The 22,618-nt window shown below is 43.2% G+C and overlaps 1 protein-coding gene across 1 annotated transcript in view; it reads right to left on the bottom strand.

The window, feature by feature from the left end:
• fam20cb (FAM20C golgi associated secretory pathway kinase b) overlaps window positions 1-22,618 on the bottom strand; it is a 59,313-nt gene that overhangs the window by 34,055 nt on the left and 2,640 nt on the right. Inside the window, exons 2-3 of the mRNA XM_074620816.1 lie at window positions 21,909-22,087; window positions 17,346-17,424 (exon numbers count right to left, since the gene is read on the bottom strand). Of these exons, the coding sequence (XP_074476917.1) occupies window positions 17,346-17,424; window positions 21,909-22,087 (258 nt within the window). The remainder of the gene's footprint in view (window positions 1-17,345; window positions 17,425-21,908; window positions 22,088-22,618) is intronic.

Below are 22,618 nucleotides of genomic sequence, written 5' to 3' on the forward strand. Positions count from 1 at the left end.
TCAGAATGGCTGACAATGAGGACAGAGTGGAGCTGAATTAGACCCGAGAAGATAAACCATTCATACATCTGTTAGCAACGTCCCATTAAATCCAGTTGAAGTGGCTCATTCTACCAGGCAGCGTTTCATCCTGTCTACCTCCTACGTTGTCTCTCTTTCTATCTCTGAGTCACACTATAAACTACCAAGGTGCTTTTTGTTTTTATTTCTAATCCTGTGGCTGCTGTGCACAATTTCATTTAACTGTGCCTCAACGTGTGAGATTCACTTTAATCAACCCTGGCTTCAAATTACCCACCAACCACCACTGTGCCAGTCTCTGGCATGAAACATATGTCTTGTCCCGGCGCTCTGAACATGGGCTGCGAACTATGTGAGTAATTAGTAATGTAACCCTCCCAACTTCTTTCATGTCTGGATTGAAATTTATTGCTGAGACAATTAGTCTAATTATACAGTTTGCCGCGGCATGCCACTGTAACAGGATCCAACTTGCGCGCTTCTGTGCGCCTCCACTTTTTCTCTCATGTGTTATTGCAAAAGCAGGAAAAACAGAATGTGTAAAAATGTGCACTGATGTGATTTGGCAACGCGCTCCGGTAGGCGACGAGCGTGTCTGATTTATGATACGCAAATCTCTGCGGATCACAGTTCGCGCCTCATAGCTAAAGTAATACACACATGACAAGAGCGGAGGAGAGGAGCGGTTAAGTATTCCTCTGTCGTTCTGGAGAGAACCACTGAGGGGCGGCGAGGGCCTCGGAGCCTCGGAGCCTCAGAGCCTTAGAGCTATAGGAACGCTTTGCGAGAGCGCCGACTGATGAGAGAGAAACCCCAAAAAGTGGGTTAGCGGAGAGAGAGATGGTAAAAAAACATGACTCAGCAGGACACAAATCAAGGGATTTGGGAACACTTTAGTAAAAAGCAGCGAATGAGAGAGGGGGAGGACCGGCAATCGAGGTCTAGTGAGCTGTGAGTGACTGCAGCCAGGGCCTGTGGTGTCCTGAAATCCGAGGGCTGTGTCTGGTAAATTGGTGGGTGGGGTACATGGCGGCTGTTGATAAGCAGATAGAAAACAGAGCTCAGCGCCTATAAATACACTATAAATACACATAGGGAAACCCTGGAGCCATGGGACTGGTATGGCGAGGGCACAGAGCGATGGAGGGGAAGCTCCAAGCTGGAGCTGCGAAAATATTCAGGGAAAAACAGAGAGATGGAGATGGATGGCGATGGAAATAAGGGGCAGAGAGGGTTGAATAGAGAAACCAAAACACTGAGAGTACAAATCAGATGGAATGAGGAAGGTATCCAAGATATTTAACCACAAAACAAACTTTATCAGATCTCAATAACACCATGAGTCACTTCTTCTGTTTCATAAGGCCAGTAAACGAAGGGAAAAGCCGCATCTTGCTACTCCGACCTCTGAGGAACCAACCTCGTTTTTAATGCACCACCATTATAACCGCACAAATACAAGAGGAAGCCAAGCGGATGGACGCTGCAGCTGGAAAGCACAATACAAAACTGACCTTGTTAAGCATTTATAAGGACTGTCTGGAAGGCTTTATGAGCAGGGAAAAACAAGGTTTTTGCGAGAGGAGGAACGATAAACAACGGATTCATATTTTCCAGGGAGGGCTGCGAGAGTAAGTAAAGGAAAGAAACTCACTGGAGAGGACTAAAGGGACAGCGTAAAGTGAGCCAGTTTCTCCCAGCTGAATCGCTCATATCATATCAGGAGAAAATGAGAGGACGAAGGCGTTGTCGGAGGGAGCGGAGTGCGGCGCTCTCCTCTCGCTTTCTATTCTCCCGTGACCGGAGATTGAGAGGTGCGGCTGGAGGAAGAAGGAGTGATGGTGAGAAGGAGTGACGGGGAGAGAAAAGGGACAGAGAAAAACAGGAAATGGCCTTGGGAGGGTTAGAAAAGAAGCAGGGAGGTGAATGAGGGAATAAAACAGCAAAAAGCAAGTAAAAGGATGAGGATGAGAGGCAAAGGAAGATGAAAGGTGCTGTTTAAATGTATGATCATGTTGACAAAAATAGGATAAGTTCTAGGGATGTCACGATACCAGACATTTAGTAGTTGATACCAATACCAGTGATACTTCCACGATTCTTGATACCTATTTGATACCACAGTAAAAAAACAAAAGTCAAACAATAAATCCCATGTACTTCAACATCCTCTATTAATGTTTGCATACTGGTTTTTGTTAGGAAGTTGAACAGGTCATAATTCCCTCTATTATCTATTTGATATTGCTGTGAAAACATCTCCTTTTTTTCAAGTTTCTCTCCAAAAACTACATTTTTCTAGATTACATTTGAACACATCATGTTAATGTTATAATTTAACTTTGCCCAGTAATTCATTTTTACTGAATAGAGTCTGAACACATCATAATGTAAATCAGTGACACCTCCTTTTAACGTTAACTATTTGCCCCAAACGCATTATCTATCGTCCCCGGGGCAACGGGACGCTGTTGGTCTCGAGCCCTGATCCTCTACGGTACCTACGGTACCTGTGGTAACGTAGAGAAACGAGTACCGTCACGTTTTCAGAATTTTGGCATCGACTTGGTACCGAAGTGTGACATCCTTACTGACGGCTTTACAATACCAAAGATATCGGATAAGTTCACATTTTAGTTTTTGTCTGTTTTTAAGACAGACTTGAAAAATTGCGTACGTCACTTTTCAGGTCTCCGAACAGAGAGTTCAGTGAAACAGATCAGAGGAACGCAGTTTTCTGTTCCACTTTAGCAAAGAAACTACGAGTAAAGAGGGAGAAAAAAATGCAGCAGCAAACTGGCCATCGAGACACAAACTGACGCTTAGTCCCTTAAGCCGCAGATATACTTGCTGTTAACTACATGTTCGCATGATGCTGCCTCGCGTCCATTTGTCGCCTCGATTGTGTACTTAGTCATGAATGAGCGTGACGCATATGTGTGGTTAAAAAGCAAGTATATCTCCAGTCTTAGTTGCAGCTAGCAACAGTTACTAACGACATACAGACCATGACAGATGCATGAACATTTAATTCAGGGAATAAAAAATACATGGTAAAAAAAAATGAAGACTGATGTGAATTTGCATATTTAATATTTCTTAAGACTGTTGCACTTAACTGCAGCTCCTCCATCACTGCACTGCAGAATAAAGGAGTGAATATTGACTGAGAGCTCAAACAAACTGCTTTTAATGTGTCTTTACACGGTATGACAGATGTGAAAGCCCCTCTTCAGACCGACTAATAAATTATGAGTTGTACTCTTACATTTAGGAGAGGGAGTGTTTTGGATGTAGTGCATGCTGCAGGTTTAAGTGGTCTGCCTGCTTGAGTTGTTCATTTAGGGGAGGACATGTGGAATTAAAGGTGAAAGCGCTGCCCTGTTCCAGACGCTGGGCTATGATTTTCCCGGATCATTACTTTGAATGATGAGGCGGCCACGCCCCCTCTGAAGTTAGCTCGTGCTTTGACAAGAACTGAGACTCCAAAGCTCATATTTGAATAAGCGCTGGACAAACACTACGGATTCCCCCCCTCCTCCTCCCACCCCAAACGCTGCACTGAGTTAACTGAACACACAGCACAGCATCACAGTTGGTAGGAAAGCTCTCGCAGCACACTAATCCGTGCCATTTTGCCAAGCTGCTTTCTCCTCGCCATGCCTAACAATGCCGAAGTCACTTTTCCTCCCTGTCTCTCTCTCTCATTTTGCGAACAACAACAAATCATAATCCTTTGGTGAGCCCGACCATATGGTCTTTTCTTTATCCTTTCTTTATCCACACCCCACTGACATTAATAATCTGTTGGACTGGGGAGATGGTATGGGGCCAAAACACTCCCAAAATTCAAATAATCCCACTTTCGTTTTTGTACTTCTTTTAGCTGAAACTGACATTCTCATTGATTGTTTAAAAAAAAACACTCATAAGTCAATATTTGAGTATAAATTATGAGAAAATAATTATGCTCTAGGACTCCAGAGTGACAGGCCCGAGGAGAATTATCACCTGAAAATGCAGTTTTAGCATCTTTCAGTAAAAAAAAAAGGTCTGTTTGCATTGAAAAAGCTCTGAAAGTGTATGCTACCTGCAAACAACTAGCTAGTGAGCACAGTGGAGCATTTAGCAGCTAAAGAGCCAGATATTTCCCTCAGGAGTTGGTGGAAACCAAACAGAGCTCAAAGGAGAGTGAATATTGGACCTACATTGATCAGGTGGCCAGAAACTCCAAATGAATGCTAACGATGCTCCGTAACTGCTGGATGTGTAAATAGGCTGTTTGCTAACAGGTTCACCATATCAACTTAAAAGGTGATTATATACTGTATATGTGTATTGTTTACAGATGCTTCCCCCAAGTGGCCGGAAATTCAGTTATTGCAGGTTTAAAGGTACAGTGTGTAGGATTTGGTGGCATCTAGTGGTGTGGTTGCAGATTGCAACCAACTGAGTACCTCTCCGCTCACTCCTTCCTTTCCAAGACTGAGGTAACGTGAGCTACCGAGGGTAAAATTGTGGTAATGCCGTTCGCCTCCCTCAGAAGCCATCTTTACCATAATAACACTACTTTAGGAGCAACGGGAGTCAGACGGGAGTCAGACGGGAGTCAGACGGAAGTCAGACGGCGGCTGGCGGTACCACGGATTTGCTATCTGCAGCTCACGTTAACGCAGGTTCACAAGAGTTTGGGAGAACTACGGTGGCCTTCAGGTGACGTAAAAAACGTGAAAGGCTCTCTCTAGAGTCAGCATTTGGTTTATCCATTTGAAGCCAACGAAAACACAACGATTCTTAGTCTCAGGTGATTATACACTAAAGAAAACATAGTTTTGAATATTATAATATTCCATTTCTGCTAATAGATCCCCTGAAATGTTACACACTGTTCATTTAAGGTAGTTCTAATTAGCTTCAGCTGGTGGTCATGCTGGTGGCTGTTTGGCTGAAAGCTAGTCATACTATATTATAGGCTAGCTAGTTAGCTTAGCTTAGGTGTTTTCAAAGTGCTATTTAAGATGCAAAATATTCTGCAATTTTGTAGGTAAAAATTGTAGGGTGGCCAGAAGCAAAACTCAAAACGAATGCTAATGTTGCTCCCTTTCTGCTGGATGTGTAAACACGCCACTGTTTGCTAACATGTTAGCTACCTGCTGTATGTGCCTATGTTGCCTCTGGGTTGCACTGCCCCCCAGAGGCCAATAACATCAATCAAAACTGCTTTCAGTCTGCACACATAATAAATATCTTTGCAATAATCTCTCTTTGAACCTGTTACACTTCATTCCTATTGAAAAACGATGCATATTTGATGTTCTTCAGCAGTCATTTCATTTTGTAACGGATGAGAAGATAATGACATATTACTGAATTTGTTTTCTAATTTCTGTCACATTATATAATGGTTGCTATTTGAGTCATTGAATAGTCTGTTATTTGATGTTTTTCTCTCAGCAACGAGTACATTTGCATCTTGTGCCGATAAAGCACCAATAACTGTAATGAAACAGAACTGTTATAGCCTCCACAGTTACAATTAAAGTGTGCCAATAAAAAAAAAAATAGGCACCTCAGTTTGAGTATATTATTGTGCCACTTAAGCAGCACATCCCAAGATTAGTGAAACTAATCACATGCTGTCATCACTTTTAAATTTATGCTCCTCTTTAAGACAACCAGAGGTGTCTGAGCGGAGACTGACTGGCTCAGCACATGCAACCTTTTCCATCCTGTTTCAAGTGAGGCAGCAATTCATGTTGGGACTTGGGCACTATGGGTGGCTTTTTAATCTCCCCATCTGAGGTTGGTTGCATCACTTGTTTTGACTACCCAACCTCCCTCTTTTCCTCTGAGGAGGACGTCAGTGGTGGAGCTTCGGGGGGATATGCAGATATTGAATTGTAAGAGCAGAGCTTTCTACTTTAATCAGGCTCATACAGTATGCAGCAGTGTGGAACAGATGTTGTTTAATCCACATCTATACTATAGCCAGAGCGCTGACAGCTGGTTCGCGCAACCCCTTTCCCACCGTAACCTTAGTCGCCGCTCTGCTGTTTGCTAATGACGTATCACAACATGCCCTCATAATATTACGTTCCTGAACGCCCCCCTCAGTGGGCAATTCTTCGGAGGGGTGAAGAGAAAGCCTAATTAGACCAAATGTCCATCTGCTGGAAGGGAGAGGTGGAGGGTGAGTTGAAGAAATGAGATGAACGCAGTAAAAAAAATGTGACGCCCTAAAGACCTCGCGGTGCTATAATTAAACCTGACAATCAGGAATGTTGGAGAGCGACGGGTGAACATGGTATTTTACCTCCTGCTTCATTATAGTCTAATGATTCCCCCCCTAAGGTGTTTTCCCTGACACTAACTACAGCTTATAAAAGGGATCAGTTTGTGCCGCCGGGACAGCGCGGAGAGACGAGGAGCTTTAATAGCTAGTGAAGGTGAAGGCAGAGCGTATAAGGAGGGAGATCACAAGAGAAGCTTTGCAGACCAGACTGGAGCTCCGCCACACTATAAAACGCTGGATACTTCTTTAAAACTAGAGCTGTCTCGCCCTGTGGCGGGATAACAGATACTGTGTGTGTGCGCACGGAGCCGCGGCTGTTTCTTCGGGCCATCGCAGCTCTCACATCAAGGTATTCAGAACATTGACTGTTAAATCATAGCACATTCTCCCTCCTTAATTACTGAGACTCACAGCACTTTCACCCCCGAACACATTTGGAGCAGTTTCATCAAACTCTGGGAGCGTTTACAAGTTTACTTGGCCGGAACACTCAGGCTCGAATAACCGAAACTAAGACAGGTGAAAATGCTTCTTCCAAGACGAGCGTGGTGCTGTTTCGCTGAGAATTTATCAGGCCAACTACAGAAAACAACGCAAAAAACGCCAAGTTTGCTACACGAACACGGATGTTGACATTTGTTAGTCGGCAGCCGAGCAAAACAAACTGCCATCAGGACTAATGCTCGTGCTCAGTTATTCCTTCAAAAGCTCTTAAGCACAAGCAAGTAAATGAGTTCCTGATTCTTGGCTAAAGTTAAAGGGACTCAAGTTTGATTTATTTAGATGCACCCTGCTGCCAAAAATGTCAAACCTCCTGAGATGACTTCCAAAACTGTGTCCAGTGAACGAGCGAGTTGTGATTTTTTTTATAAGACCTGGTTTTCTTGTGCTCATGCAGCCTAAACTAGCATGAACTAAATAAAAAAATGCACACAAATTGACATAGATTGACCCCAAAAGAAAGCAGCTTACTGAAAGGGGTGTCATGAACAATAAAGAGGTTCATTTTTAGTATCATGAATATTCAATGTGTAACCTGAGCTTAAAAAAAACGCCGGTGTTTCCACTTAACTCAAGTATGCGATACTAAATACGGGACACATGACACTGGCCCACTCTCTCTTTTGTTCATTGACTCGGGGGAGACATAAAAGCCTCATTTTCCAGTCACCCTCTGCGCCTCTGCTTTCAGCATCTGGTCCTCAATAAGAATGGCGGCGCGGAGGGCCGGGCCCACGCCAGATGAATCACTGTCTGCCGCGATTGTCACATCAGCTGTTGAGGTGTACTGTGTCCAGACAGAGAGCGAAGCCTGCTCTTTGAGTGACGGCTCCTTCACAGCAAAGAGACAAGATGACAGATGGTATCGAGGCCTGCGTTCCCACAGAAACACGGAGCCGGATCGGGTTTTCTGAGATGTTTATGGGCGAGTAATTAAGCTTCTTTTTTTTTTTTTTATTATTTCTAAGAAACAATGAATGAGTTCATCAGGGATGATTGCGACGGGCCGGGAACAACTTGCCTGAGACTGCGGAGAAATGGCAGCACAGCGTTTAAAATGCTTGTCTGGCACACACACACACACAAACGTGCACGAACGCGCGCGCACACACACAGATGGCAGAGGAATTTTATCCGAGGCTTTGATATGCAGATTGGATGCTGGCTTCGTCATTTCTGCTGGCTGCAACACTGTGTTATCGTTCCTTCAGCACTGCATTAGAGCTGATAACATTTACCTGAGGGGGGCAGTTGACTGATAATATCATCAAGACATTTCTGCTCCTGGAAGGCCTGACCGAGGGGCCGCGTGGAATTTGCCATAACGGTATCACTGCCGAGTGGTGCTCATGTGCACACACACACACGTGTACACACAGATCAGCACACAAAGACAAAAAAATGCGACCACTTTCTGTCTCCTACAACAGTATGAATACTGAAACAGTTTGTGTGTCCAAAGTCATCAGAAGTGGCAGTAAAGCAGTGACACACACACACACGCTCACACACTCAATGAGATCTCAACTGCAGCAAGTCGTGAGGATGCTGATGTTGAATTTTTGGAAATCAAATAGAAGAAAAGGAGCGGATATTAGCATCTAACAGACATGTCAAATTTAGCGATCGTGATAATCAGCTACACTGATTAAAACTGGCACTTTGTGTTAGAATACATCACTGACTAATATCTACATTCCACATAAATCATGATGGCTGATTACTGTACATGGCAGGACGCCAACACTACATTAACAGATTACTACCGTTTTTTTCACCCATCCCCACTAGACCGTAGATTATTTGCATAAGCTTCTGTTATTGCGTGCTCACAGCATGTTTTTTCTATAGTACGGTGGGCACTCTACGCTGCTTATTGTCCATTACCATGGCAACTTCAGCCCCATATTAAAAGATTATTATCAGAGTGGTAGCCAGTTTACCCTTTACTTTTAATTACAGTATTTCACAGCTGCTTGGCAAATATGTCCTCAACCAGTTTTACGTCAGAACATATACATTAATTTAACACGGGAAGCTGGAGGGAGTTATTTTTGTCCTGTGAAAAAAATACAGAAAAAAGTGGTTCATTTTGTAGTCTTTAGGGACTAGTGATATAAGCCTCCCCATGAAGGCCATTATGTGCACTGGAACACATACAATTTACCCACAAAACACCTCTCTATCTTTAAAGAAAAGGTACGCAACCCTGCTTTGGTCCTTGACCGTCTGGTTGGATAAAAAGCAATGATTTATGAGAACCAGGCCACTGAATAACACAGTTTGCATCGATGCCCTGTGGCACTACCTTGTCCAATATTGATAATTTCAGTTGTGCTACTTTCCACCCAAAACATAAAAATGAGCCGGTTTAATTTTACAGCCCATTTCAAACTATGTGAATCTGGCAAAATGGTCACTTTGTCTACCTTGTCTTGCAAATTACACCTTTTTTTCCAACCAGTTCTCACTACCAACTCGTCAAATACCGGCAGTTTGTAAGTGGCCCTCGGCATCGGCTACCGACACACAGAGGCGCCCTTCAGCCGCTGTAAGCGACGAACCGGGGTTTCAGCCAACGCCAATGTAAACCCACCCAGGGCGTTACTCGACAGTCATAGCATGTGACGCAGTATTAAGAGCGTGAGAGTCTGAGGGTCATGGGAACACAGGACTTTCAACCAGGAGTCCACAGTTAGTATCCCATGGGAAACTAAAAGTAACCGCTGACTTATTTTGTCACGTAGTCCAGCAAGTCACGTGATCGCTAGTCACGTGAGCCGTTAGTCATGTGAGCGGTTAGTCACTGTTGTTACGTGTGTCATACGTCAGTGAATTTAACGCCAGCCACGACCGTTTCCAAAATCTAACTATATGGTTGTGTTGCCTAAACCTAACTTCCTGTCAGTGAAGTTAACGCCAGCCACGACCGTTTCCTAAACCTAACTGTAAGTGTCTATGCTGCCTAAACTAACTTCCTGTCAGTGAAGTTAACGTCAACCATGCCCGTTTCCTAAACCTAACTAAATGGTTGTGTTGCCTAAACCTAACTTCCTGTGAAAACGGAAGTTTATTTTGAAAGGTCACTATGAATGTAACAAGCGTACATTGACACGCCGTCCTTGGTCCATCCAAAAGTAACTCAAGAGGGGTAACCAAACGGTGGTATTTGACAAGTTGGGAGTGAGAATGTGTTGATTTTTCTAACGTTTTTCAGACATGGAATTCATTTTAGTAGCATGATGCTCTGCTCAGAGCACCGATTCTGCTCTTTGTCATCAATTCACCAGGGATGAATGCAGGTATATTAGGCCTGGTATCCAGTGTCAGTGAAACTAATTACATATCTAAGGATTGGTAGCATCAGGCTGGGTTTCACCAATTTTTATTTCATCACTTTTCCTCCATCTCAGGCTCCAACAGGCTAACACACACACACACACACACACACGCACACACACACGCACACATACACAGAGGGAAACACAGTGCGGCTGTGCACTACATGATCCTGGTGGCCTGCAGTGTGGTATAGTGTCTGCAGGGAAGACAGTAAAGGGGGCAGATAACTGAGCCTCTGAGCTACATCTGATTGTATACTGCACTGAAAACACATGTGATGACTGCTGTGTGTGTGTGTGTAAGTGTGTGCACTGTACTTGACATGCTCGTGTGAGTATTTCTTTCAAACCGAGGCACTTGAACATTTTTTTTGCTGTTCCTCCAACAGTTTCACTTCGGCACAAAATAACACCCTGGTGAAACAATTATAACATAGGCGAAACAGTCAAAACATTAAGCGGAGAGCGGCTTAAAGCCTTAAGTGCTGCTAAACAACACGTCTCACAGTGGTTGTAATTTTAGATTAATTATTCAGCTGTTTTCTCCACCAACAGAACCGGTCGGTACAGCAGGAACGAACAGAACGGAGATATTTCCTGAGGTCAGCCGTTGCGTTTAAAAGCGATTATAACACCGCTATTATTCATGATGCCCGAGTGGTCTGTTTAAGATGTGGAGCATGTGCACGCCTAATTGCATTTACAGTCCAGGTAGGCTCATATTCTGAGGGAAAAAAAGGTATTATGTTTATTTGTGCAGACAAACGGTGTATAAAAAAACGCTTATATCAGATATAACTTTTAGTTGAATTAAAAGCATGTAATGCATGCAAATACATTCAGAGTGGATTTCATGCATGTGCTACCTACTGTATGCCACAAGCGCACAGTATGGGGTTTAATTGCGATAAGTGCTGTTGTTGTATATATTCAATTATTCTTGTGTTTAAATGCTTTACGTCATGGTTCAATCCAGTGTGTGTTCTCAGATAAGTGGGCCAGCAGTTTGAGGTTTGTACATAGTACTTCCTACCCCTCCCAGCTCTGCTGTTGCCACAGTGCTGCTGTGAATTTCCTCTATTTCCAAACAGAGCTCATCATCTGTGCTCTGACTGACTTGTCCTAAGGCAGTTCATCCCTTTATTTCCCCGACTCAAAGTCAAAGCGTAGGCACAGGAGACCTTGTGAATACAATATTGCAGCGCAAACAAGCGCGCGTGCACACCCGCCGACGAACAAACAACCAAACTGACAAAATGTATACAAAAAGTGAGGGGCAACAACAAGAAAAAAAACACGAAGGTTAGTCCGCAGAGGAGACAGCGTGTTTGACATCCTTTTGTTCGGGCAACACACAGGAACAAACGCTGAATTGTCCTGTCTTTTATCAGTCGCTCAGTCTTTGCCTTGTTCGGGGACAAATCTGGGCAGCTTTAAGCAAGGATAATAAGGGGTTTTGTTGAGACATGCCCTCCCCATTTTCAGACAAAGCTCTCTCAATCTTATTCTTTCACCTCCCACAGTTAATGCAGCTTGATGATATAACATCAACCCTTCCAAGCAGCCGTTTTCCCACTTATATTTCACATTTAACACAGACATTTCCTCCAGGCTGTTATTTGCACTGCCGTCAATATGTTATTGACACAAACGAGGTGACATTATGGTGCTCCCCTCTCTTGTCTCCCCGACGTGTCAATCAAAAATTACTCATGGACCCGACTCAGCGCAGATATAGATCGCTCAGTGGGGAGGAGCAGCGGAAAGAGCAGATATCTCTTCTAGGAATACTCGGATTGATTTGTGTGCGACTGAGCCAACAGTCGGCTGATTGACAAGCGATACAATTAAGTGGAACCGAGAAGGAACGGAAGACCATCATTATATCAATCATCAGTCATTCCCCCCGCCTTCCTCCGTTGATCATCTGCGCTCATCATCTAATGGGCTTTGTGTGCTCTTTCATTGTAAATATTACAATCATGCTTCCCTGGTTCACACCAGCACAAAGTCATAATGGCGGAAAGACAAAAAGAGATGAAAATCCCAAAATAAAAAGACTGCTTTTGTTTTCGCTGTCAGTGTTCTCCACCCAGACACTCAGGTTCAAAGGGCTGTAGAGTACAACGCTACAGCTGGGACTCAAACACACCGTATAGCACGGGTCTATTTCAGTACGCAGAGCTACTTGTAACAAAAGTTCCTGGTGGTCCTTAAGGTATTACATGCACACCTTTTCATACATGGACATATCTGACAACAAAAGGCACATTATGTGTATTAGTATTATTTGAACTTGAAGGTAAGCTTTTGAAGGTACAAAATGTTTTGTTGCTGAGGCGGCCCTCCCGAAGGGACTGTACCTTTACAAAGAGTAAAGTTTATTTCTACAGCACATGGGCTGCCAGTCCAGTCTCAAGCTGTAGTCATTTTCTCACAGCTGCTTCTGGCCAGAAGGGTCGTAATTGGTGACTCTTTTGGCAACGTAGAATCAAGCTAGTTATGATTGAGCAAGAGAATAAAAGTTATCATTATGCACTTGCAGCAATATTAAGCCTCACGAGCAGCGGTGAGTCCATGGTGTACTTTTTGCACAGAGTTTTACATGTCAGACAACATAGCAGTTGCCCTAACCATGTGATTAGCGGAGAATGTCGGAGGCCTACACAGCCTGACAGGAAAAGCTGGAAATACTACTTGGCACACAAGATTTAAACACACTGTACAAGAATTGAAAGGCAAACATCTCCGGCGTTTATTCGGTGTCCCTCAACGTTCTATTTTAGGCTCGTTTTTATTTAGTATTTATATTAATTAGGTGTGTAACAATCCATCGATCCAGATCGATGTATCGATTGAATGATCAACGATCCGATATCATTGATGCAAAGTGAAAACATCAATACATATCATCTTTAAGATACGCCTTTATTTTGAAATTCCCATGGCACGTCTGTTTCACCATTTCCATCCAAGTGCACGTCATTTCTAAACATCCAAACAGTGCTAGCGGCGCTTCGGTTATGCATTCCGCGAGCACGGCTGCACGGACATGAGCTGACGTGGAATCATGATGAAGAAACGAGCGATGCTAGCGCCGCAACTTTAGCGTGTGTGTGGTCAGCCGAGAGAGGTGAGATGGTGAGAAGCAGTAACATTATAGCTGTGAACGTAGCAGTGCAGTATGTGTAAAATACAGTTTATATGTCAGTGAATAAACGCTACAGCTCCTCAAAACCCAAGCCAAGCTCCTGTGTCTTGCTTGCTACCTGCTGGTTAAAGTGAAGGAGGTAAGCAACAACTTCAGCTCAGGCTCACTTAAGGTGGGCTGTTAAGGTGGACCAGCTATTCTCATTTTATTGACAAGCCTCTCACCACCACTGACCAGCAAACAGACCTCAACAGGTCTATTTTTATACTTTTTATTAAAAATAATACATTGTTTTTCATTTAAATGTCTGGAAGAGCCCAGTAATAAAACTGTCAAGTCATATTCAAGTTGCTTTTTGTGTGATATCGTCTCATATCGATCGCAGGCCCCTGAATTGAATCAAATAGAAATTGTATTGTGGCAGACTTTATGATATCGGCAAATACTGTATCGTTGTCCAGAGAATCAATATCGTATTGTGATGACACAGGTGATTTACACACCTAATATTAATGATCTACCACCTATCTGTCCAGAAGTTAAAATCCAAATGTATGCAGATGACACTGTCATTTATGTACATGCTAATTCTAAATACCAAACTGCATCTTTACTTACAGTAGCTATGGATAAAATAGCAGATTAGTTGAATTACTCATGCTTGAATTTAGCCAAAACTCAGAAGAAGTGACACACGTCCTCCTAATATTACAGAAAAGATAACAGAGGTTACAGGACATTTAACATGTTAAACATTTAGATGTGATTCTAAGTTCTCTATTATAATTTTTTATGTAAATAATACATAAATTATCACCACATTTCTATTTGTTTTTGTAAGACTTGTGAAAGCATGAAACACAGTTTCATTATACGGCGTTATTTGCGAGGTTAATCTAAATGTATGTAAATAAACAGCATTCACATAGTTGTATAGTTAAAACACCAGCTGAGCCTACAAGCTACAGCATAGCTGCACCATAACACTAACCTACTATTTTGTTCTTGTTCTGCCAAAGTATTATTGGGTATTTTGCCATTTCAGATGGATTTCATGGTCCCTGACCTTGTCTTCTAAAAGACTATACAGTATGTTGTATATTTTGTGGGCTTAAGTGAAAGATCGACATGTTTTTTACCCACACATGTTTAGTAGATGCTCCCAGCATGACAGCGTAAAGTGTTTGTTTACGGGAACAAAAGCAGGAATTATGGAAATCCCGCAAATTCAGGGTTATTTCAGTCCTGGCCACAGGCATAACAGGATGCAGAGGATGACGAAGATGATAATTGAGCTTAGTCATCAAACTCAGCTTCATTCAGGTTACAATGCAGTTGTTGTGACAGAGGGTGCAACCGCGATGTTTTCATCAGTCTACTTAGGCAACACAGGGCTGGGCATCAGCTGGGATTTTTTAGTGCCATCCCTCTAAGCCTATCTAATCTCACAAGGCCTTAACAAACATTGCAAAACACACCTCGAGTTAGATTAGACCAGTTAAGAGTGGGTTTATTCCATGTCTGGAAAACAGGGCCGCAGACAGCGGTTCAGAGTGCTGATTCATCGATGTTACATCACAGCGGACAGGTACTATGAGCCATTTTGTGGCGTCTCAATACAGTAGAAGCTGATTCAATCTCTGTCATATAAACTGTGAAATCATGCTACGGTGCGTTTTACTTGACTTACGCATACAGAGGAACCCTGACACCACAACAACAGAGGCACTGACCATAGTATCTGATCATTCTTTCTCTCTCTCTGAAGAAAAAAGAAAAAAGGATCGATACGGCAACCCTGTTAATGGATTTCTTCATCTGTGCCGTTCATTAAAGAATGTGCGAGAGAGAAAAACAAACAGAGTTTCAGAGACGGGGTGGAGGGAGGGGGAGTGGATGATGGAGAATACTAAGAATGAGAAAGAGGGGCCGATAAACAGAGAGAGCAGAGAGCGGCGAGAGTGCAGGTTTCCACAGATATGGATGGTTTGAGGGTCGATCGTTACCCAGACACCGCGTGCGTGCATGCCTGCCTGCCTCCGCTGCCTGATTGCCTGGCACACATTTGCATTAGGAGCTGAGAGGAGCCGAGCAGAAGAGCACAGCCGGAGAAAGTCTTTGATCTCTCAGCCTCTGTCTCTTTGATGCACCATGTGGAAAACACACCAGCAGATTTGGGGAACTAGGAGATGATGTTGGGTGTTAAGTGGATGTGTGTGTGTGTGTGTGCATGTGTGATCTCTGTGAGGGAAATTATACATGTAGCAGGAATGACACTGTAAATCTGTCAAGACCTTGATTGCAGTCCAAATGAGCACACCCATGCCAGCATGGGTTGCCCTATTTTGTTAAAGTCAAGTGCATTCAAGCAGGAGGGTATGAAAAATCCCCCTCCCCTCCCCATCTCTTTCACTCTTTTTCAGGATTATCAAAACATCACGGCGGCTCTGACAACCACAACTGTCAAGCAACAGATTTACATCCAACCCCATCACCCGTGCTTTTCTCGGGAAAATGTCATTTCACATTTCCGTCTGGGTGGAAATTCCGAGATAATCTGTGGATTTTGACTCTGTGCGTGTATTGACAACACTCCCTGCCCACGTCTCGTCGTCTGTCTCTCTTCCTTAACCCTCCTATCTTCTCTTCGCCCTTGCCCTCCTCACCTCTCCTCCCTTCTCTCTTTCACTCCTCCTCCTCTCCTCACCTCACTCTCATCCCTCCTCTTCCCCCGACCTGTCAGGATGATTTCAGGCTCGTTGCGTCCGTCCTGACTTAGTGTGGTACGATTGAAGCGGTAATTACAACAGTCTCTGAATAGATTTTCCTCCCACGGAAAAAAAAAAAAACCTCGCCACCTATCATCCACAGGCTTAACCCCCGCTCTCCACGCTGACATGCAAGGGGGCCAGACAACAGTCTTGTGTAGAAAACCATTAACCCACAATTAAATTACAATCACCATAACAAAGGATGGGTGGCATTTAAATCCGCCAATCGAGGAGGGATTAGGAGCAAAGAGCACTTCTCTTGGGGTGCGTTATCGTCTAAATATGACAGCGTGGATAAAGGAAATGTGAATTAATCAAATATTACACAGCATCTACCACTGGGGCTGTTTTTACCACTGGGTAGACTTATCTGCTCAACAAGTTAAGCCAAGGTGTATTACAGGGTGTGTCGAAGGTAAGCTCGGGTACAAAGGGGAAAAGAAAGTGTCGCTTTCGCTCCTCTTCACCTCTTTGTGCGAGACATTAATGATAAGCTGTATTTCACTGGTTGGATGTTCTCATATCACAACTGGAACAGGATTCAGAAAGAGAGAACAGGGGTGTTGATCACAAAGCTCACAGCAATTATGTCTGGCACCATTACAGAGAGCTACAGAAAAATAATGACAAAATATGTAGCCCTTGGGGTAGCGAAAGAGGTTGCTGCCTGTTGCCACAGCCGGGCACGAAGCCCAAAATACACACCTTATATTACACCTTAACCTCAGCTGTTACACTGCAGAACACATTGGACTGCATGGTAACACAAACTGGTATTTTGACAGTGTCATTTGGCTACTGATCAGATGAATCAGCCATAAAACGAAACAGCCAGCGACAGCCGAGGACCTCCAACACGACCACTAAAAGGATGTGCCGTGTCACCCGAAAGCCCCCGGAGGTGAAACGCCTACTCAAACATTTGGCTCTGACACAGCAGAACGATGTCGGCCTTCAGTCGAATATCAAGGTTGTGCTGAAATGAAAGCAATTTGATATAGCCAGAGAGGAGAATGAGGAAATGAGATTGATGCTGTGAGGAGAATGAGTAGGTAGCGGGATGCGAAAAAGGAAGTCGTTGGAGGTAGAAAAGCTGCATCGTTGGGCGTTTTATGCTGAAATGGCACTCGGGCTTTAACACGATACAAAAGAGATTGCTTTTTTTCTTAAAGAGAGAGGGGTGACACTGACACTGGTGGAAGAGGAGAGATGAGAGGGCAGTTTAACCAGAAGAACTCTTCATTTAAACACATACATACGACACTTACTTCATGGGTTTGAAGAGAGCCTGGCCGTAGTTGTGGAAGGTCATGATGAGCTTGAGCTGAGTGCCTCCGGACTTCATCGCTGTTGAAGTGAAACAGACACACACTGCCATTAGCAATACATTATCTGAAGGCCACTATGGATATTTGTTATATGGTATTATACCAAAGGAATGAGCTGTAGTACTAGATGTTAGTTTAGTTTTAAATACACACAAAGAAATGGCCAATTTGACAAGCTAGATGTTAGCTAGTGGTGTTAGCCAAGACTGACCAAAATTCAAGCTAACCAAACTATAGTTTTTAGGCACGCTAAGATGTTGCAGACTGTTCGACATTATAATGAACGATTCCTTCATTTTTTAACAGTATTACGTTTTTGCCCAATCAAGTTTCCAACGTAGCCATTTAGCGATTAGCTTTTTTAACCTCCAGAGCAGCTCCGCCCTGAGAAAGCAACTGACTAAACTCAGTCTGCAGTAAATTAACAAGACTAATGATAATAAAATATCAGAAAATAATGGAGATTGATCAGCACAAATTCCAATTTGTTTTGTCCAACCAGCAGTGCAAAATCAAAAAAAAAAAAAAAACATAATTTACAATCATATAAAACAGAGAAAACCTGCAAATCCTCCTATTTGACAAGCTGAGACAAGTGAATGTTGATGATTATACTAAATTAGATGATTCATTGTTATTGTGGCTCCGTCTATTTCTTGAAAATGTTCTCTTAAAGCTCTAGTCGGTAACTTTGAGCAAATATGATAAAAAGTTATATTTATGAAACTGTCACTATATCCTCACAGTAGTGCATGAGACAGATAAAAAAAATTAAAAAATCACCTGCCTCCTCCTAGTGCTCCTAATGGCATTTGCAAGTTTCCACCGTGCCCGAACAAAAACAACCAATAAGAGCCGAGGAGTCTCTGGGCAGCTGTCAATCACTGCTTACGAAACTCGCAAACTAGGCAGCGGTGATCAAATATTCAAGATTCTGTTACTATAATGCCTATTTCTCGCCTCAAATGTTTTCAGAAACATCTTGTAGTGTACCGTTTAGCTGTGAAATGATAAAGTCTGTGACCCGGCAGCCATGTTGAAAACCGTCGTGCCAAAACCAAGCACCGCCCATCGACCGGAGCAGCTCGGATTTGTTGTTTTCCTTCGGCACTGTGAAATCTCGGAATGCCATTAGGAGCACAGGAGCACAGATTATCTGTCTCATGCTCTACTGTCAGGATATAGTGACCGTTTTATATAAATAACCTTTTTTAATCACATTTGCTCAACATTACCTACTGCAGCTTTAATCTGTAGAGTCCAAGCAGTTGACACATGTTTCAATAAAAGTCCACGCTCTTCATTTCAACTGTTTACTGAAAAACTTTCCGCCTCAAATGAACCACGGTAGGGAAATGCAAACAAACAGATTGAGCATGAAAACGAGGCTCCATAACTTCATCTAAACAAGTAACAAGCACAGATGTTCTGCATATTAACCAACCAGACATGTGTTGACCATCATATAATCATATAAGTAGAAGAATATACATAAAGCTCAGAGATAAGAGACTAACCATAAGGCCATATAAACATGATAAAATGGGACTGTATTCTGTTCATATTAACTGTAATGCAATATTGACAGACACTGATTTGATTTCACATTTTAGGGACACGTCATTGTACACCTGAAGCCTGAAATCTCCTCTGCCATGTTGGTGAAGCACACTGTTGTGTACGTGAGCTTGTATATGTCTGTTTGTGAGTCTATGTGTGTGTGTGTGTGTGTGCAAGCGCTGATGTCACAGGGTTTGTTTGATGGGAAGGGAGAGTGAGGGGGGGTGAAGGACAGCCAGTGCTCGCCCAACGCTCTCTGTTCCTCCGCTGTTTACTCTCTCTGTGTATTCTCTGGAGGGTCCATCTCTATCTCTCTCCGTCTCTTTGTGTTCCCATTCATCCTTCTATCCTTCATGTTTTCTCCCTTTTTTGTATATGATAATACGGTCTAAAGGCCCTCGTGGGACTGGGCTCCAGGGCTGGGGGGCGAGGACTACACAGGGCTGAAATACAGCGAAATTCACCAAAAAAGAAAAAAGAAAAGAAGAGCAGAGCAGCCACCGTGCCTGTTCTTTCGTCAGCGGATCGATGGAAAGCAGTGTTTTGGTGGCCTTTTGCCAGAGAACAAGCTTCTCAATCAATGCTCTCGTTTATTTTTTACATATGGGAATCATGGGGACAAGAAAAATATTTACAGAGAAAGAAATTACAAGTGAAAAAGATCGATGTCCACCTGACCTCACCTGCTTCTGTGTGAAGTTCCTATGGATGTTTGGTGGCATTTTTAAATAAAGGCAAGATCTAACAGACTTTCACTATCTGTAATAACGTATCATATGTGCTGCTTTTGCACGCTATGTCCTCATTGATGCACGCTGCTCAAAAGAGGTTATAGCGCATAATACATCCGAGCACTCCTATCCTTGAGTTTAGATAATAACCGACTGCTATTGGCTTCTATTGGTATTCCGCCTCAGGCCTGTGTTAAGGCTCTGTAATTACTGAGCCACCATGTATTTAGCTGGCTAGAGACGCTGAGAACTGCTTCCTCTATCCACCCAGCCCGAGAGAGACGGAAAGCAAGAGGGAGAAACATCTTGAGTGGAAGGACATGAAAGAAAGAAAGAAATTCTTCCTCTAGTGACCAGGCAGGGGATGCTAGTTTTATAAACCGCTAAAGGCTGTTTGCTAAAGGCCAGTTACGGTTTTCGTTATTGGCAGATGAACCTGAAATCTGCAATCACTTTTCACAGCGTGCGCAAGATGCTTCGACCTTGAGTCGACAAACACTCTTGGAATGTGGGAGCTGGACTGAGCCAAAAAAAAAAAAAAAAAGGAAGACAATCCCCCCTGTAAAAAAAGAAGAAAAAAAAAGCTGAAACAGATTGCATATAACCGCCCCGGCGTGGATTATCGCCTCTGTTAGGCATCTACTTGCACTTGCAGCGCTGGCTTTGTGGCTTTTCTGCAGAAAAGCTGGATTCACTGTGCACTTGTCAATCAAATAAAAAAAAAAAGCCTCTGATTTGAATCAAAGCGTGATGCGGAGCTGTGTGATTTGCATCGAGGACCAGGTGTGCTGATATATTCTGCTGAGGCGCTTTTGTGAGGATTCATGAGAAGGAGATTCTGGTGTTTTATTATTCCTTCAGCCTTGTAAAAGGCAGGAGGAGCGAGCAGATTCAGCGCTGTTGTACGATAGCCTGCAGCTGACTTCCATCTCCATGCATACTTGTGTGTCTGAGTGTGTGTGTTCATGTCGTCAGAGCCTGTGGCAACGAGGAGCATAGTTGTCTATTACTTAACAGGAACTCTGCTCACTCTTAACCAGTAGACCCAGTTACATTAAAGGCACACATTCCACTTTGGCTTCCTCTTAGACTGACAGTCAGTGTTGCAGTTTTCCAGCCAACTAGGCGTGTACATTTTGTTTTGGTTGGCTTGTGATAATTTGGGCTACTTTTTGTACCATTTGGGCCGTTTCCCCCTGACGAAAACTTACAGATACAGACCAGTCGGCCTGTTCTCCTCTCCAGGTGTTGTGACTGGGCCTGAAATGTCAGTTCAGTTACAACTATGCGGAAATATTTCCTCTTCAAATAGTTATTCAGTTACAAAGTCCCAGCTCTGATAGGAGCTTATGTCTGTTCTTATAAGTGATGACTTTTTTACATTTAATAGAACGTTATCCACTCTGTGGAGATGGTTTTTAATTACCGTAGCCATGCTTTTGGGTTCACCTAATTAAACTAATAAAATAGAGGACCAGAGGTGCGTCCTCTGAGCGCTTCAATTTTTGCTTTTTCAGCCGCTGAAAACAAAACATACCAGGGAGGATCTGCTCCTCACAGCACCACGGGACAAACCCAATAATGTCCTTTATCAGTATGTTACAATGCTATTAAGATAAAATCTTCACCTTTGTCTAGCTGCAGATATTTGGGACCAAGATCTGTATGTGTTATTTTAGGAAACAATTATATGTTAATACCATCACACACCTCACTCTGATTGGGCAACTTGGCGTCAGTCAAATCCGGCAACACCGCTGACACTGTTTCTCAAATCTTTAGATTGAACTTTGACCTCTGCAAAAAAGGGACACCTAGCGACTGCTAAAATGGCACGTGAGGTTAAATCCATGAGCTCAACTAATATTCATGTCCATCAGTAGACCAGTAGGCCCGTCAAATTGGCCTTGATCAAGACATTAGACTCCCTAGTAGCTTGTTATGATGTGGTGTTGATGCTAGAAAGGTGGGTAACCTCCAGTTAGTGTTCTATGACAAGGAGCCACCAACATGAGTACAAACTTGTTCATCCTTACACCTCAACACACCCCAAAAAATGTATGTCTGTACGGCCTAAAAGAACAGTTTTCTGCTATATCAGCTTCAGAGTGAAGTGTAATTTTGACCCTCCATCTGTGCACTGAAGCCCTCCTGCTGGCTGCTGTTGCCATCCAGCCGACCCCCCCACTCCTGCCTGTTTCTCATTACTCACCGACGCTGGTGATCCTCTGGGTGACCAGGTCCTTGAGGAGAGCATCGATGACCGGGTTGTGTCTGGAGTACAGCTCGTAGCGATTAATCCCAATGTGGAAGCGGAGCCAGTTGGGGTAAGAGTCGGCTGTCAGCTCCCCTGTTGGGCTGAACTCATCCACATTGCCTCCTTCAGTGTTCCTGGGGAGAGGAGAGGAGGAAGAAAGAAGTCAGATTTGTAAACAGTGACAGGTGTTTTCAGCAAGAAAGAGCCCATGCAAGAATTACAATAATGTGATTGCACACTATAAGCCTTTTACATGTGATCACATTGATTCAAAGCTTTTTGAATTTATTGAAAGGATAGGATAGCCCCTTGAGATGTAGCATCTCATTTTCGAGGGGGGTTCTATAGACACAAATACAAAAACACATACAGACAAAACATCATTACATAACAAAACATACACTGCAAAATACACAGATACAGACAGCTCGCTCGCCATCTCCCACCCAGACCCCCCCATCAGCCCTCTGCTGTTATACTAGAACAATTTGATACAATGACTATATTTAAATCAATTACATCAGCATAAAGAACAACAGTTTGTCTTCAGTTTATATGTATAGCACATCATAAGTACACACAAATTAAAAACATGAACAGGTTGTTTTAAGATGAGAAAATAATAATGTCCTGAAGCAACGGAAAGAGGTAATAGATCTCAGAAA

Source organism: Sebastes fasciatus, chromosome 20, assembly GCF_043250625.1.
Source record: "Sebastes fasciatus isolate fSebFas1 chromosome 20, fSebFas1.pri, whole genome shotgun sequence".
In the NCBI taxonomy this organism is placed as follows: Eukaryota; Metazoa; Chordata; class Actinopteri; order Perciformes; family Sebastidae; genus Sebastes; species Sebastes fasciatus.